The sequence below is a fragment of the Carex rostrata genome, chromosome 28 (genome assembly GCF_964058835.1).
Source record: "Carex rostrata chromosome 28, lpCarRost1.2, whole genome shotgun sequence".
In the NCBI taxonomy this organism is placed as follows: domain Eukaryota; kingdom Viridiplantae; phylum Streptophyta; class Magnoliopsida; order Poales; family Cyperaceae; genus Carex; species Carex rostrata.
In genome coordinates, this window is record NC_135945.1 from 5,481,008 (window position 1) to 5,498,584 (window position 17,577).

Genomic DNA, 17,577 nt, shown 5'->3' on the forward strand with positions numbered 1-17,577 from the left:
TGTTACTATAAGTAGTAAAACGAGTACAAGTAACAATGTTTGGTCAAGTAGCAAAGACATATGTCATCTGATGCGGTTGATTAGAGTTTGAAATTCTAATGGAAGATATTATTTCTTGTAATAAAAGATGTTAGAAAAGAGTGTTGAGTGGCTTGATCTCCAACTCTCTTATTAAAAAATAAATAATAATAATAATAATAATAATAAAACAATTTGAGAAAGTTACTGATTTGTCGTATTTATTTATTCAACAGCACCTTAAAAACCGGTGGGGCCCATATGACAGCTACCAGAACCTTCGTCTATTTGTCACATAAATTTTTTTAAATCAGAACAAACCTAACCAGTAATCAATATGCATGAACATGGATTAGTTAAGGGCAGTTTTCTCTGATTAATTAATCAGTCGGCAATTATTTAATTTGTGGCTATTTCACTTCTACCAGCAATCAACCACACAACAAGGACCACAATATTCAGAGGTAGATCCAGAATATAACAGAGGGACGGCTACCATAATATTCAGAGGCAGATCCAGAATATAACACCGGGAGGGGAGGGGGGGGGGGGGGGGGGGGGGGGGGGGGGCCAGCCCTCCTTTTGGATTTCGAGTTTTAGTGGTGATCTATCGGTACTGATCGACTTTGTCTCTCTCTGGAAATATTTTTGCCTCCCTCTCGATGTTTGATTTGTAATTCGAGTTAAATTCAGTGTTCAAAATAAATTTCTTGAATTATGATTGATAATTAGAATTATAAATTAAAACATTAGAAATTATAAGTCAAGCATTGAAAAATACAAGTCAAAGCATTATTTTTTTATCGAGTATCCAATTAGTTAATAGGTTTAAATCCGATAACCTATTTAAACCCGATTCGATATTTTTTTGCCCCTGGCGAAAATTTTGAGTCCGCTCCTGACAATATTGACCTCCATTATATTTTGGAGGAGGGCTCAATGCCACCATTACTTCATATTCTAATTATACTCTAACATCTTTATTTTTTATTTTAATGTTCAAACAAAAGATTTGAATCGCTCAATATGATATCCACATTAAAATGTGCTTTGAGATAATATTTTACATTTTTGGAAAAAAATTTACTATTTCTTAAGATAGGTACAGAATCACTAATTTTGGATGGTCCACAATTTCCTGACAAAACATTGATTTTGTACCTCTCTTAAAAAATAGTAAAAATTTTCCAAAAAATGTAAAATTTAATTTCTAGGCACATTTTAACGTAGATATCATGTTGAGCAGTTCAGATCTTTTGTTTGAATTTTGAAATAAAAAATAAAGATGTTAGAGTAAAATTGGGGCATGAAGTAATGGGGCACTTGGACCCGAGTGAGTCTATGGTAATATGCATATCACGATTTGGCACCGTGCTACGGCTTTATATTCGAGTTTTCAAATCCTAACAGTCGATCCGAACCGTTCATTTTGTTCTCCATATTAATATGTGTTTGGAGACCAAATTTTATATTTTTTGAAATTTTTTTACTATTTTTTTAGATTTATTGAAAATCACTGTTTTTGGATGGTCCAGAATTTTCAGACCAAGTGATTTTCTAAATATCTAAAAAAATAGTAAAAAAATTTCAAAAAATGTAAAATTTGGTCTCCAAACACATATTAATATGGAGAACAAGATGAACGGTTCGGATCGACCGTTAGGATTTAAAAACTTGAATTTAGAGCCGTAGCACGGTAACAACCCGTGATATGCATATTACCATAGACTCACTCCTTGGACCCTCTATATTTTGTTATATTTGAGTACAGTAACTAAAGCTGTGAATTAATGATTCTGATATCTTTCTTTCTTTTTCCTTCTTTTTCTTGAGGGTGTTCTTTTAAGATTAATAATAATTATAACATTAAGTGGTGAAAGAAATTTTTTATTTTTACATCTAGTTTATCCTTATCTATATTCTTATATTAAAATATCCTGATCCGCTAACGACAATGATTAAAAAAATAAAATTTTAGATTAAATATCAGCTCTCCAATCAAATAGTATGTCTTAACTTGATTAATCTATACATACTTTTTTTATGTTTTTCTACACGCAAAAATCTAAATTGATTTAAACACGTACTCACCACATTACTGGTCATATGTACATATCATTATTTTCTTATTGGTTTTTTTTTTTTTTTAAAAGTGTTCTTTAAGGATACAGATCCACGATAATAGTTGCAATTCAATTTTTTTAAACTAAGAATGTAGCTCTGAATTGGAAAATAAAATAGAGAAAAGATAACGAAAGAAATGGCTTTTATCCATCAAATAGAAGGAATGACAACTAAGAAATAAGAATATTAAGATTAAGGAAACAAATTTAGAAAAATAAAGAATTGTTCACTGTTTTTTTTCTCACTTAATCTCTTGCAATTTAAACTAAAAAAAATAACCATTATCTTTGTTCCTCTCAATTTTCTTAATGTAAGTTGGGTATTTTTTTTTGCCTAAATTGGAGAGCACATGGTTTGTGCTTTTGAAAGGCACTTTCTAGACATTGTGATTCCATGAAAAGTGATTATTGCATTTGGCAAAATTACAAAGAAAACATATTCGGCAATTCTTCGTTCCCTACTATTTCAATTCCCTCATTTATAACAATTGTGATAGCCTACAAAAACAGAATTTTTTTGTTCCTAGCCGATGAGAATTACATGAAGCATACTTTTTTTTTTTTCATTAGGTCTCTTTTTCTCTCTCTCTCTCTGCAGTACCCATGACCAATTCCTTTTTTTCTCCTTATTTCTCTGCCTTCCCTCTCCAGTCCTTATCACCTCCTTCAACACATCAAAATTTGTTATTGACACAACAATATTAGAAAATTTTAACATTGTCTTTCATAAGCAATTACTTAATTTTACTCCCCTAATTTGTAAATATTTTAATGACAGTCCTCTTTCTATATAATGTATTTTCAAAGATGAATTTCAACACGGAACTTAATTTTAGGTAGCTCCATTAATGATTAATCTAATCAAGTTTGCAAGAAGTGCAAATAACAAATGGAGTATTAACAATGAGATGGCCTCGAAAAAAATTTAAAGATTAAACATTTTTAATTACAATTACATAATTATTTGTCGATCACATGCTTTTTAAATTTCCTTTTTACTTCAATCTGTAAATGTCTTACATTAAAATAATAATAACTACACTATAATTTATATTTTGTAACTTAATCCGGAGTAAAATTGTGTTAATTTATGTTTTTAATTGTAGTAATTGATTTTTTTTTTACAGATACAAGATGTATAATATAGCTACTATTAAGGTATGTTCAACTTTCACGATTTAGCCTCCTTTATTAATAACTCTCGAAATAAAAGCAAAATCCTACAATTTTCTATGCATGTAATTGAGATGATATAAAACATCTACTGGTTAAATTGTTAATTTAAGCACGAATTAAAAAGTTAGCACAATTTGGCACTAATGATTATTGCCATTGGATCACTCCTCATTAATTGTTATTAAGAATATGATTTATGATAATTAAAATCATAATTAGGAGTGTTAAAAAGCCATAGTATTTGTTTTAATTCCGAAATTCTATCCAGTTAATTCTACAATTTGATTACTTGAATAGTGAGGAAAATGTTTGAAAAATAGAAAACTTCTCACTTGTATAAAGTAAATAAAATTATTTAAAAGGAGTTAACATATTCAATTATCATATTTCTTTTTAGAATTTTGAGAAAACAAAAACGGTAGAGGAAGGGATAGAACAATTTTGATACTTATTCATATAATTATTTTATACTTTTACTCCAGCATATTCAGCTTGAATTCAAATAATAAACAATTGCATTTAAATCTTGTAGTTAATGCTATTAACATCTTTTTTTTTTCTGGATAGTTTGCATTTAAATTTTGTATTGCATATTTCTTTCTTTAGTTTTCTTTCCAAAGTTGCATGGAATGCACTAATTTAGGATAAATTCATATTAGCAAATTTATCCGTCTAAATTTTTAAAAGTTCACAAATTTACTCAATTTATTGACTTTTCCATTAAAAACTCTTTTTAAATTTATAAAGTACCCATTTTACCCTTATTAAACAAACAAAAATATATAGCATGTTTAAGAGAAATATTCATTCTTCTAATTTGTCGGTTGTGAGAACAAATGGGTCATTTTCTTACTTGTGGCATGCACACAAGAGTAATATACCAACATGTCACTATGTATGTCACAAGTCAAAAAATAAACCAACTTTCCTCAGAAATCAACCAGTTAGAAGACGAAATATTTTTCTTGAACATATTGCATATTTTATTTTTTAATAAAGGATATAATGGATAATTTATAAATTTCAAATGAGTTTTAATAGAAAAGTCAATAAATTGGATAATTTTGTGAACTTTTAAAAATTTAAAGGATAAATATGATAATATGAATTTTAGAGGGGAAATACATAATTTTAAGATTTTTCAGGGGGGTATACATTAAAGTCCCCCATAAAAGAAATATCTTCTCACTAGACTTAATAATACAACTATTGTTCTTTAAATAGCAATTTCTTTTTTTTTTCTAGAAAGTTAGCCGATGACCAACTTAAAAATTTTTGTGAAATCAATTAAAAATAATTTAGATATAAACAGAAGAGAATGAGAATGTGTGGTTAAACAAGAAGGAGAGTTTTAATTTGTTAACATCCACATACCAAAGAGTTCAAAATTATTTTGTTTGCAATAATTATTGCAAAAATAGACTTGTGCAATAATACCAGTCTATTGTCGTTTATTGCAACGACAAATAGACTGCTAATTATTGCAATGATTCCTCTGTTTCCATATGTTTCAAAGAGTTTGCACTTTGCAACAATAATAATACCCAGAAGGCTGTCATGTGGGGTAAAGATTTCAACAGAGAAGTTTTGGCTTCGTACAATGCAAAAAGCATATGCATCGCTGTTTTAATTTTATTGTCCATGCGCTGCATGAAGTAAAATTGCTCTGTTAAAATCTTTACCCGTCGTGTGTGACTGAAATTTTAAGTTGCTGTCTACGGTCGGTAAAGACACCTTAAAGAAGTCAAAACAAGCCAAATTTTTAAAAAATATTCTCAACCAAAAAATAATAAATCAAAAGACTACAAATTTATAACAAATTTGAAATTTACTCGGACCGCAACATGAAATGGCATACTTCAAATTAATATTGGGGTCTGCCATATATCGTTGCGGCCTCCCAAAAACCATTCAATTGATTCGGTCAATTTTTATAGATTTGTTTAATAATTTTTAAAAATAGAAAGAACCATTAATAATTTGAATATGTTAGAAAGAATATCAAACAAAATAGATAGAACATCTTATAATTTAGATATATTAGAAGGACTCCATTTTTATAATGTTCTAAATTATAAGATGTTTAATCTCCACAAAAAGTGAATTTTTTTTTTTTGAACTGAAATATATTTAAAAATTTCGGAAAAACAAGTAGCATCAAATATTTTCACATTAAATAATTGAGTGGCAACACATGCTCCAGAGATGGGCTGGAAAAGGAACGGTGTAATTAAAAGATGTGTAATTTGTTTGCAATATTTGTTTGATCGAATATTTTTTTTATCTAATAATTAAGATAATATTTTTTTTTGTAAGAATACACATTTTCCTTGAAAGTTTTGTATGGTAGAAATTTAATTGAAAAATATTTTGAAACTTGATTCTTATCTTTATTTAAAATAAAATTTTTGGTACAAACTAAAAAAACACCTTACCATGTCAATTTCTTTAGTGTCCTGCCCCTTTTTTTATATATTTTTGTGGCATCCTTTATCTTAAGTTCGTTTGTTCATCATGTGGCAAAACTTAATTGCTTTATAAATAAAATCCTTCCCTAAATAATATAATTCCAGATATAAAGATAGATTCTTTATAAGTACAGTGTATCATATATGTGCTACGATATTATGTTTTAATCTAATTTTTATTTTATGTTTCAACTTTAGGGTATTTATTTAAATTTATACAAATTCAAACACCTAGGCAGAAAAAATGACAATTGGGGATGACGATTTAAGTACCGTTCCAATTGGACAAAGTGCAAGGAATTTTTTTAGAAACCAAAAAAAAAAAAAATATCAAATCAACTTGATTACTTTGTTTTTTACAAAAATCATAAGAACCGAGATGCCATTTCGGTCCCCTTTTTCTGTTTTGGGGGGACTAAAATAGCAATTCGGTCCCAGCCATTTTCATAGATTTCGAGGAAAAAAATTTGTTGAAAAATTGTGAAAATATTTGGAACCGAATTGCCATTTCGGTCAAAAAAAAAAAAAAAATCGGGACCAAAATGGCATTTCAATTCTTATGATTTTTGTCTTAGTGGATATATTTTTCAATTCAGACAATATCTTGGTTTTGCCTAAAAAAAAAAAAAAATTCAAGTGCACGGTCTGAATTAGGCAAAACCAAGATATTGTCTTAGTGGATATCAAAACTAATTTGGAACAATATAAACTTTTCTGATTTGTAGCAAAAATTATTATTGGTTTTGTGTTTTAATCATGCTCTACATTTTTATCTCCATTTTTAAAATTTGAACAATTAATCTGAAAATGCTCAATATAATCTTCATATTAAAATGTGCTTGGTGACCAAATTTTATATTTCTCAGGAACCTTTTTACAAAAAATTTAGATAGGTGCAAAATAATTGTTTTATGATGATTTTGGACCATCCACAACAATGATTTGTACCATCTAAAAAATATAAATTTTTTTATAAAAATATAAAATTTGGTATCCAAGCATGTTGAGAAATTCGGATCGATCGTTTGAAATTTGAAAACTGAGATAAAAATATGGAGCATGATTAGAGCACAAAACCGATGGTGTATTTCAACTCTGGCAAAACCAAGTTAATTTTAATGCATATAGTTTTCATTAATTTTTAATTACTTGATTTTATACCAGATTAATTCAAAAAATAATTTATTAATTTTATAGATAAATATATCACACGTGAAGTAGATCGATTTCAACAGCTTGAATTCCTCGTTATTAATCAATGTAATGAGTTTTAAAACTAAACTCTTCATTTCTGCTGTAGTCCAATAATCATTTACATTATAAAACTATACATATGATTATTGAGACTTTATGGGCAAGGAAAGTTGTACCAAATTATATGCTCACATAGTAAATAGGTTAGCCGATTGTGATTGATTGTTGTATTTTAAAGTAGAAAGGTAGGGGTCATGTCTCTAGATTCTATTTATTTTGAGTATTTATTGTGGTTTGCTTGGAATTTTTGAGTAATAATTGAAGGTCAAGTTATTCAACACCTAACTATTTAATGTAAGGGATCACCATTGTTGTTGAATTTATTTTATATACCATAATAAAAAATAAATAAAAAATAAAAACATCCTTATTTGGAGAGAATTTTACATTTACTCAGGCCGCAGGGCCAATCTGCAGCTCCATTTGGGGGAACCGCAAAGCCAATCTGCGACCATTGTTATGCTCAAAAATCGCGATTTTAAAATTTAATTATTAATAAAAATATGTGGATATAAAAAAAATTAATTATTAATAAGAAAATTAAATTATTAATAAAAATATAATAAATCCCGTTTATGGGATAGATCTAGATCTGAAGCAAGTGAGTGTCGTGACATGATTCATTAAACACAAAAAAAATGATCCAGTACTAAACGACACTTGGGTGGTTTTGTCACGAGTGATACTCAACAAAATTGATTATAATATTATTTAACATATATAAGAAATATAAAATCCCATTTACTCTCTATTATTTTGTTGTTGATTTCAAATTGGAAGTTAAGAGATCATTCAACTCTTCAATATATATATATACGAACATGTAATTTAATTTGATTTTTAAACATGCAACTTTTAACACGAAAGGCACTAATTATTTGTCACTAAATCAAAAGTTGATTCTCTGTTAAATAATGAACTTCTCTATAATTATATTTTGACACGGTAATCTGATTTGCGTAAAAAACATACAGCGCGGATTTTACACAAATAAATGAAATAATCAAAACAATTTTTTGAAAAGTTGATAGTAGATATCAAGGTTATATTAATAAATTTGATTACAACAGCAAATCCTACACAGTTACAACAATTCTCACTACATTACAGCACCAGTTATCCCTATGACTTATTAACTGATTGTCCCTCTGTGCTCTAGTACGCCCCTCTGCTCTGGTACCACAACAAGAATGAGACACTTTTTGCGAGGATAAAAAGTGACTTTTCGCGACGGAGTACCGTCATTGTTCTGTTTTTTCTTTTTGCGACGGTACTTTTTTCGCGACGGAGTACCGTCATTGTTCTGTTTTTTCTTTTTGCGATGGTACTTTTTTCGCGACGGAGTACTGTCATAAATACGCTTTTTTTTTTCTCGCGACGGAGTACTTTTCGCGACAGTATACCGGCTGTTTACACCTTTCCCACATTACCGGGTCAAAATAATCAATTGTTAACAATGTCATCAGTTGGTGATAGTACAAATTAACTGCTAATTAATATATGATATTATGTATTGATTCATGAGTCTAGAATGACAATATTTTCAACAATTGTTCTCTATTAAACTATATGTGCGTTTGACTTTTGTGCTTAATTTGTAATCTCTGAATCAGATATGACTGTGCAATACAATCATACTAAGATGTGAACAAAAATAATTCCCCTGCTAACAAAATATATATTAACACAAGATGAAATCATTGGGGGCCCCAAATATTTTCACCAAATATGATGTTACATCATTGATAATCTATTTATGGGTCCGGATCCCATAAAATAACTCAAAAATTGATCAGTTTGAAGTTGAATTGTCTCATCATAATAAAGATCAGTTCAGTTTGAAATAGAATTGACAGGACTCTTTTAATATTTGTATAGATGTTGATCAGAAGGTTTGAATTCAAACTCAAATTTTGAGTTACATGGGATCGGAATTCATATTTGTATATAATGAATTTATAAAATACTAAATTTTACTATTTTTATAATTTATGAAAAATAACAAAAAAATAGTCTAAAATATTAACAATTTCTTTTATTTTTAAATTATATTTATCTGTTTTTATAAATCATAAAAAACAGTAAAAAATAACAAAAATTGATATTCTACAAATTCATTATATAACTAGTTTACTGAATTACTTAGATTAAAATTTAAAATTTATACAATAAATTTTTAAAATAATAATACAGAAAGTCTTATGCTATCTATAATTACTTCCCTTTGCCTAAGCCTTATTATTTAATAATTCAATAATTTTGAGATGCGAAAAAACGTACCATGCATGGTATTCTCTGAATCTGATAATAATAATATATACTAAGATGTGAACAAAAAATGAAATCATTGAGGGTCCCAAATTCTTTCACCTAAATCATATAATAATAATGCATTTGCTGTTACATCATTGATTGTCTGTTTCTATGGCCTACGTGTCTGTTTTGGAAATGCTCTGCAATAGAGCCACATGATTTGACAGCGTAAAACCAAAGATACCTAGAAAATAAAAGAAAAAGGTTATTTTGAAAAATAAATAAAAAAATGAGGCAGAGGAGGGTTCCAGAAAATTTTTAATTTTAGATATACTTTACAAATATTTTATGGGAACCAGAAAAAAAATTCTGATGCACTAGAGGGAATAAAATATTAATTCGGTTCCTTCAAACACATTTTGAGTGATTGAATCAAAAGATTGTGTTCCTTAGAATATATATGTCGCAGGATAAGAATACAAATAATTTACAAACTGTGACTTCTAGTAATAAAAACAAACAACTTTTTTTTTAAGTATTGAACAATGACAAAATATTAAACCATGACTTCTAGAAAAAAAATTCTTTTTACCAAAATTGCAGTTTCAAACTGCAGTTCTATTAGGCTGTACTACAGTTATAAACGGATATCTCAGAGTAATGGAAGCAGATCAACTGCCCTCCGGGATGCAAGAAAATCCTACTCCCTCAGTCACTGTAGCTGGGGCCGGTCGCTCTTAACGGGGACCGGTCACTGTTAATTTTTGAAATTGAGACCCACTGACAGTGACTCTGGGAACAAAAATTTCCTATCCCCGGAGGCCAGAGGATTCAATCTCTAGAGTAAAACCACATGACATGATGACAACAACAAATAGAAACCAGCGATTTGTGTCTTTGTGAACAATGAGGGTGGGGCCGGTGGGCCCATTTCTAAAGAAAAAGAGAGAACACTTATGTTGAGCCAAGGATTGGTCCCACACTTAATTAAATGAATTCGGACTTAAAAATGAAAAAAAATAGTTAGTACCACTGAGACGAGTCGCATCGTCTGCATCAACTCAAAAGACACAAAATCGCTAATCAGGAGCTGTATAATATTAGTGTGGATCTGGTCCGCATTAATTTTAAAGCGGATCAGAAGATTCATATACATTAACTCAAAAAAAAAAATTTTGAGTTAATGCAGAGGATACAAATTTCTGTTGAGATCATATGCGGTGTAACAGTAAAAATAGAGATTTAAGTAGAAATAGGTTAAATAGTTAATTTTTTAGAAAGTAAAATTAAAAATTTGGGGTAGCAAAATTTATGGCTCTTTTAAAGCTGAGAGTAGGGGTGTTCAAATAGTTTGATTTTTATCCGAACTAAAAAAGTTTGATTTAAATAGTTCGTTTTTTTGTTTAATTAGTTCGGTTCAGTTCTATTTTAGATGTTATTTAGTTGTTGTTGTTTGGTTCAGTTTAGAAAATTTTTAAAAAATACGGCCCATTTCTAAAGAAAAGAGAGAACAGTTAATTAAATGAACTCTGACTTAAAAAAATACGGTCAGACCAAATGCTGTATAAGTTAAAAGGACCGCAGTTTCAAAATATGATTCCAGTAAAAATTGAGTTTTAAGTAGAAATGGGTTAAATAGTTATTTCTTTTAGAGAGTAACAAAAAAAATTTCTGGCTCTTTTAAAGCTGAGAGTAGAGGTGTTCAAATAGTTTGGTTTATCTGATTTTTAATTGAACTAGAAAAGTTTGATTTAAATAGTTTGTTTTTTTGGTTTAATTAGTTCAGTTCGGTTTCATTTTAGATGTTATTTAGTTGTTGTTTGTTTCAGTTTAAATAATTTTAAAATCGACTGAACTGAATAAACTAAAATTTAGTTTGGTTTATTTGATTCGGTTGTTTTCGGTTAGAAAGTTTAGTTTGATCGGTTCAAAACGGAATAAAATTTTGGTTTGCAAAAATTAGCTCGGTTTCAACTAAACCGACTGTTTGAACACCCCAAGCTGAGAGAATGAAGCATAACAACCGTATGATCTCTTTTGGAAAGGACGACGAGCGATATAGGACCGTCCGATTCGTTTCTTTCGGTGTAGCACTTTTATTCATTTTTTTATGAACTTTTGTTACGGGGACCCTGCATTTGACTGTGCAGCATATTCCAACCACAATAGAAATTAAATGAAAAAGCTGCTAACGCCAACTGGTTTCAATGGAGCTGCCACAAAAAATCCTACGCAGTTTGGGTTGGAAAGCCGAGTGCGTATCCTCTGAGATATCTCATATTTTACGTGTCAGTACGCCAGTATTATTTGAGCATTGAGATTCGTGCAGAACGTATGAACAGTTGAGATTTTTCTAAAATGTCACGCAAAATATGAGATATCTCAGAGCCTATGAAGACTCCATTCACTTTACGGTTTGAGATTAACTCCCAACCGCTTTGGGATTCGGGCTATCGTAGGAGGCAATGTTATTGAGCTTTGAGATTCGTGCCAAATTAAAAAGAATGATTCAGATCCAGTAATTATAAAAGATTCCCTATTACGGTACCGGGGAGGATCTGAATGCCTTGCACAATGTGGCTGTAGCTCTAGAGTTCTTCTCCTATGGATTTACATTTCGTTTTCGTGTTACCTTGTTCGTATTTTCTGAAGTAACCCATTTTTTATTATTGATCCGGGCCAATCCAGTCCGTAGAGGATGCACAAATCTCTTTTATATTCGTGCTAAAACATATCGAACGGTCCTGATCAAAACTCAAAAGTTGGATTTCTTTAAGGGATCCGAATTCAGTGTTACCTCTACAGATACCATAATTTTTTTAAACACGGCTCCTGCCCATCTGATTAAGATAGATGGCTGGGACGTATTTCGGAAAAAAAAAATGCTGCATTTTTCGAAACAATTATAAAAATATATTTCAATTTTCATCTAAGAAATGCAACATTAAGAAAGGAAACAATTACAGAGGGAGATTTATATAGAATGATACTTTTAGTATTGTTTTTACTAAACTCACTTCCTTGTCTGAGACTTAGAAACACATTTTAAATTGAGTGTACTGAGAAATAAGGATAGTTTACATTGGGCTGTGACTAGGGGTGGTAACAAGCTAGCTCGGTCCGAGTTAGGTACGTTCTAGTTTAGCTTGTTAATTCTGAATCGAGCTACAGCTGAGCAAGCTGGACCTAGGGCCTCTGAGTTAAAATCTCAGCTTGAAATCGTGACAAGCCAGTCCGAGCTAGCTTGTGAGTTAACAATCTGGCTCGCAGGATCTGACTGGATCTTGTTTTAAGAAGAAAATAAATTTTACAAACTTTTTTGGATTGAGATGAATCGAGTTGGATCGAGCTAGATAGTATCAAATGTACACAAATTCATACAAATTCACAAATTGATACCTAACCGAGTTAGCTCACGAGCAAGCTAGGCCCCAACTTGAACTTGTTAATTTTGGACCGAGCTCGCGACGAACTAGCTCATTAACAGCTTAGTCCAGTAATGAATGAGTGAGTCAGATGCGAGTCACGATCGAGCAACGAGCTTTTTTGCCATCCTAGCTCTGTGTAAACATATGTTTAGGCCTGCTGAGGATAAACAATTTGTATGTCAGATTTGTTACTTATGATTTAAACTGAAATTCGGGCCAAGCAAGCAAAAATGGGCCTCATTTTTCCATTGGATGTGAAAAGGCTATTTTGACTTTCTAGCTTGCCACAATACTTTTTTAACATTATATTATTGGCACCAGTTTTCTTCCAGCAATCCCCAAAGAAGAATTAAAATTTTAATTTCGCCCAACAACTGAGACCAAGTTTGTTGGACTTGGTCTACAGTGTGACAGGCATATGGGTCCCGCGTCTCAGCGAAATGTCTTTTTTTTTTCCCCTTACCCATTCCCACTCGCCCTCTCGAACTCTCTCCAACCATATTTATATTCTAAACCCAAAAGGGAATAATCGCACTTCACTTCTAAACCTACCCAAAACCAAAAGAGATTCTTAAGCGAAAGTAGTTTGTTTGATAGAGGTAAGGTGACTGAGGTGAGGTTTTAATTTGGAGTTCTCTACCCTTCTACATATTCTTATTCTTGCGGTTTATAATTAAGTACGATCTTTTTATGTATACTTTAATTAGCTTCTAATCGCTAAAGAAAATGAAATCTCACTTATTCTTTTCATTTTAGTTCTCTCTTTCGGTGGCTGGGATTTGGGATTAACCAATTTCAGGTAATTATCTGTCTTTTCGCATTTCACAATCATCAGTGCCTAACTTAATTTGTTGATTCATTTGATTGTCAATCTTGTTGTTAGTTCCATTCAAGTTTTACTTGTTGTACTGTATTGTATGAGCTTTGTTCAAATTTTGGGTTTGCTTCCAATATCTCTTAAATCTGTAGCTTGACCACAGATGTGTTGATGCTTAATGAGAGTTAATAAGGGGCTAATCACAGTTTGACTAGGTTGGTAAGTTTGGTATTTTTGTTTCGAGTTTTGTTCAAAACTATATAAAACTAGAGTGGAAAAAATGGTATGGCGGAGCCGGCTCCATCACGGAACGGCATGGCACGTGTTACTATTCCGTGCCGTGACTCGTGTGTCGCGTGCTGTGACCACCCCTTGACATTTTGGTCACGGCATGGCACATGAAAGATCCGGTCATGGCACGGCACGTAATCATGCGAGTCACGTGTAATTAGGACCGTTAGGTCTTAATCAAATGTTGAATCTTGAATAAACTAACTTAAATTATGAAAAAATAGTTAAACGTAAGAAACGTGACTAGTTACGTTTCAAGTCACGGCGAGGCCGTGACTCGCGTGCCGTGACCATCCCTTGACATTTTGGTCACGGTACGACACGGGTCACTGTTCACTTGGTCACGCGTATTAGTCACGGCACAGCACGTTTTTTCCACTCTAAGTACTAGTGTACAACTCTGAATTTCTTTTTTTTTTTCTTTTCTTTTTCTTTTTTTTTTGAAAAAAAGGCAGGAACTGCCTGTTTCATATATTGAAACTAGGTAACTTACAAGGACAACTCTGAGTTTCTCTGTATTCATTTGGTATAAGGGGTTTATACCTGAGTAGATGCTAGTAGCAGACAGTAGCAGTTGTGTTGCATAAATTAAGAGTGGAATTATCAAAGCCATTAATCTTAGGCTAGATTGCTATGTATTGTATACTCAGTTATGTAATACCAACTGATTTTGAAGGTCAATCATACATGGTTTTCAAAATAATTATATGGTTTATATGTTCCTAAATTTGGTACTTTCCCAATTCTCTCTCGTTGCCTTGCTCTTAAGTTCTGAGTGATCCATGCTTGTATATACTGGATTGTTTGTCATTATTCTTTGTTTTTAAATTCTGAATTGTTCGTCATTTTTGTTTCTTTGAAACTTGTAATGTTCTGTCTGTCTATGTTGCTAATACGTGTCTGACCATTTGTATACTATGGTTTCTATGGTATAAATACAATTGTTGTGGCAACTTTGATACTCATTTGAATCTGTTGTTAAGCATTGTATACATTTGTATATGAAGACCTTTATTAATTTCTTGCAAATCCTCAAACTGGACCTAAATCCTGCATTGAGAAGTTTTATTTCTCACCTATTTTCCACTTCTGTGAGGTCCATGGTATAGTATTTGTGTATTTTGTTTTGTTCCAGTAAATAACTTCTTGTAAAATCTTGGCTAATTTGAAGTTCTTATTGTGCTTTTATTTTTTTTCTTTTTAGCAATGGAGATAGCTAATATCTCAAGCAGAGGAAGCTGTGACTTCACAAGCAAATTGCCTGATCCGATACTTCACCACATCTTGGGGCTACTCAACCCTAAAAAGGCGGTGCAGACATGCATGCTGTCAAAAAGGTGGGAGCACCTATGGACCTTTTTACCCTCCCTCAACTTCAATTTTCACGATTTTAGACATGATGATGATGATGATGATGATGATTTTTTCCATGATATTGCTGTTGGGAGGTTTGCAAAATTTGTGAACACTTTGCTGCTGAGGCGTGAGCCCTTTGATTTGGATGTATTTTGCTTGTCCTGTGAAGGCATGAGCCTCTTTAACACTTTATCCTGTGAAGGCATGATCCGTTATGCTGTTGAACATAACACTCGAGTTCTCCATCTTTCCTTTCCTGACTCTGTGCCACCGTGCATCTACACCTGCACATCATTAGAGGAATTGTACCTCAATGATAAACATGCATCTAACAAGTACATCAGATATGTTAAAATGTATTCATCGGTCCCTATAGTAAATCTTCCTAATCTTAGAAAACTAACCTTGTATCGGTGGGCTCTAAATTCTAATAATGTGAAGAACCTTCTTTCTGGATGCACAATACTGGAATTTCTTCGACTAGATAGTTGCTTTCTTGTTGATTGTGTAATTGCTCATAAATCTCTAAAGCATCTAGCTATTGTAAATTGTCTTTTTGATAAAACCCAACTAGTCATTAGTGCTCCCAATCTTTTTTCCTTTGTGTTTGATGAGAACTTCCAGCCACCAAGTAATACAACTCTAAACATGCCATCTCTAGCATACTCATGTTTAACGACTCATGATAATTTAATGATGAAATACTTGGAGCGGATGACTACAAATATTGAACTTCTGGAGTTACATTTCAAAAGACATTTGCTCGAGGTATGGACCTTTTTTTTTTTTTTTTTTCCATTTTGCAAATAGTACAAATTTGAATTTCTTTAGATCCTTGCCTGATATAGAGAGTAGAGGGGTTATGTTATTTCAACGGGTCTTGAATTATTGTAATCTAATTGAATGCATAAATAAATAATTTTAAAAATATAGTCAAGTTAGTATTTACGAAAAATTTCTGTTGTTATATTCTAAAATCTGGACCTAACTGAAAGGTACCAAATTCAATGTTTGACTTGGTTCCGACTTCTAATCTTGTGCTTATATGTTTTCAAATTTAGGAATCAACTGTTGTGCCGCTCAAATTGCCAATATTTTCGAATCTCAAGAATTTGACTGTTGTTTTGGTTACGTTCTCTTGTTTCCCAATGGTAAATTGTGTCCTAAAGAATTCGCCAAATTTGGAGAAGCTTACATTGCTACAAGAAGGATGTGTAATGTTTTTTCCCATTAGTTCCAAGTTTTTAATCTTAGTCTTTTCACTTGCAGTGTATTAAAGATCTCATTTGTTATTGATTGCAGCTGTCTCAAGGTGAAGAGGGAGCTAGTACAAATGTGTCTACTAACGTATCGTCAACAATTGCAATATTTCCAAACAAAAAGCTTAAGATTGTTGAGGTCAGGTACTGGAAATATAATCAGATGATACGACAATTGGAAGACGCTTTGAAGGATGTGTACAAAGGAATTGAAAATTCTGAAGATTTTATCGGTCCAAGTTCAGGCAATATTACAGTTGAACTTTCTTTTTAATGTGATTTCCTGAACTTTCAAAAAGAAAGAAAAAAGAGAGTTGTTAATTTGGAGTTCCTATGTGTTTTGCTAGTTTCTATTTAATTTAGAACAATAATTTTCAAGCTAGAGAATATAGTATAGAAAAATATTTATATTGATTTGAATGTTTTCTGTGTTTTATTATGTTTATAGAGAGGTCCATATAGTTAACATGTTAAGCAAGAGATTAATTAATTGTTGTTGGAAATAATAGTTGTGAGTCATGTAGCACCATGAACTCAACAATGGAAATCTTACTTTATTTGCATATCAAATCTACCCAATTGAAAAATGAAATAGCCAAAATCATTTTTTTTTATTAGAATGACATGGTCTTAATAAAAAAAACATATATAATAACAAAAAATTGACATGTTGATCACCTATTTTTTCCACAGGGACTTGTTTGTGAGAAGTGGATGTCTGATATCAATGTCACAATTTTGAGATTGTGTCGATTGAGACGGAAATATTTGTAAAATCTGTAGTTCTCTGTTCTTCCATTCTCTTCAAATCCTCTTCTTTACCCCAATAATGGCAGTAGAATTAACCAACAATGGCTGGATAAGAAATTAACAGAACAAATTTGTGTCAAATATTGCAAGAAAAAGAGAGAGAGAGAATTACCAGAAGCTACAATACTAATGGAAATTTGCATCAACCTCTGTCGTTCAAATTTCATATTTTACCTCATTTAATTTCTCAATGTGGATATATGCCAGTAAAACTACCAAGATTAAGAATTTTGTGAATTTTGATAACAATTTATTACCTTCCAATATGGAGCTCTTCATGAAGAAAAATAGAAGAGAGAGGTACTGTTGTAACAACAGTCATGA

At 31.3% G+C, this 17,577-nt stretch overlaps 1 protein-coding gene across 4 annotated transcripts; it reads left to right on the forward strand.

Moving 5' to 3' along the window:
• The first annotated feature begins 13,222 nt into the window (after window positions 1-13,222).
• LOC144546024 (F-box protein At5g03100-like) lies at window positions 13,223-16,888 on the forward strand. Of its 4 annotated transcripts, none has more exons than XM_078294575.1 (5): window positions 13,223-13,333; window positions 13,477-13,519; window positions 15,033-15,952; window positions 16,246-16,398; window positions 16,487-16,888. In XM_078294575.1, the coding sequence occupies exons 3-5, from the start codon at window positions 15,035-15,037 to the stop codon at window positions 16,715-16,717; spliced, it is 1,302 nt and encodes a 433-aa protein (XP_078150701.1). In that variant the 5' UTR covers window positions 13,223-13,333; window positions 13,477-13,519; window positions 15,033-15,034; the 3' UTR covers window positions 16,718-16,888. The 4 variants fall into 4 exon arrangements, with proteins under 4 accessions (XP_078150701.1, XP_078150702.1, XP_078150704.1 ...); XM_078294576.1 differs by having other exon boundaries at window positions 13,224-13,319; XM_078294578.1 differs by having other exon boundaries at window positions 13,230-13,397.
• Window positions 16,889-17,577: the final 689 nt, after the last annotated feature.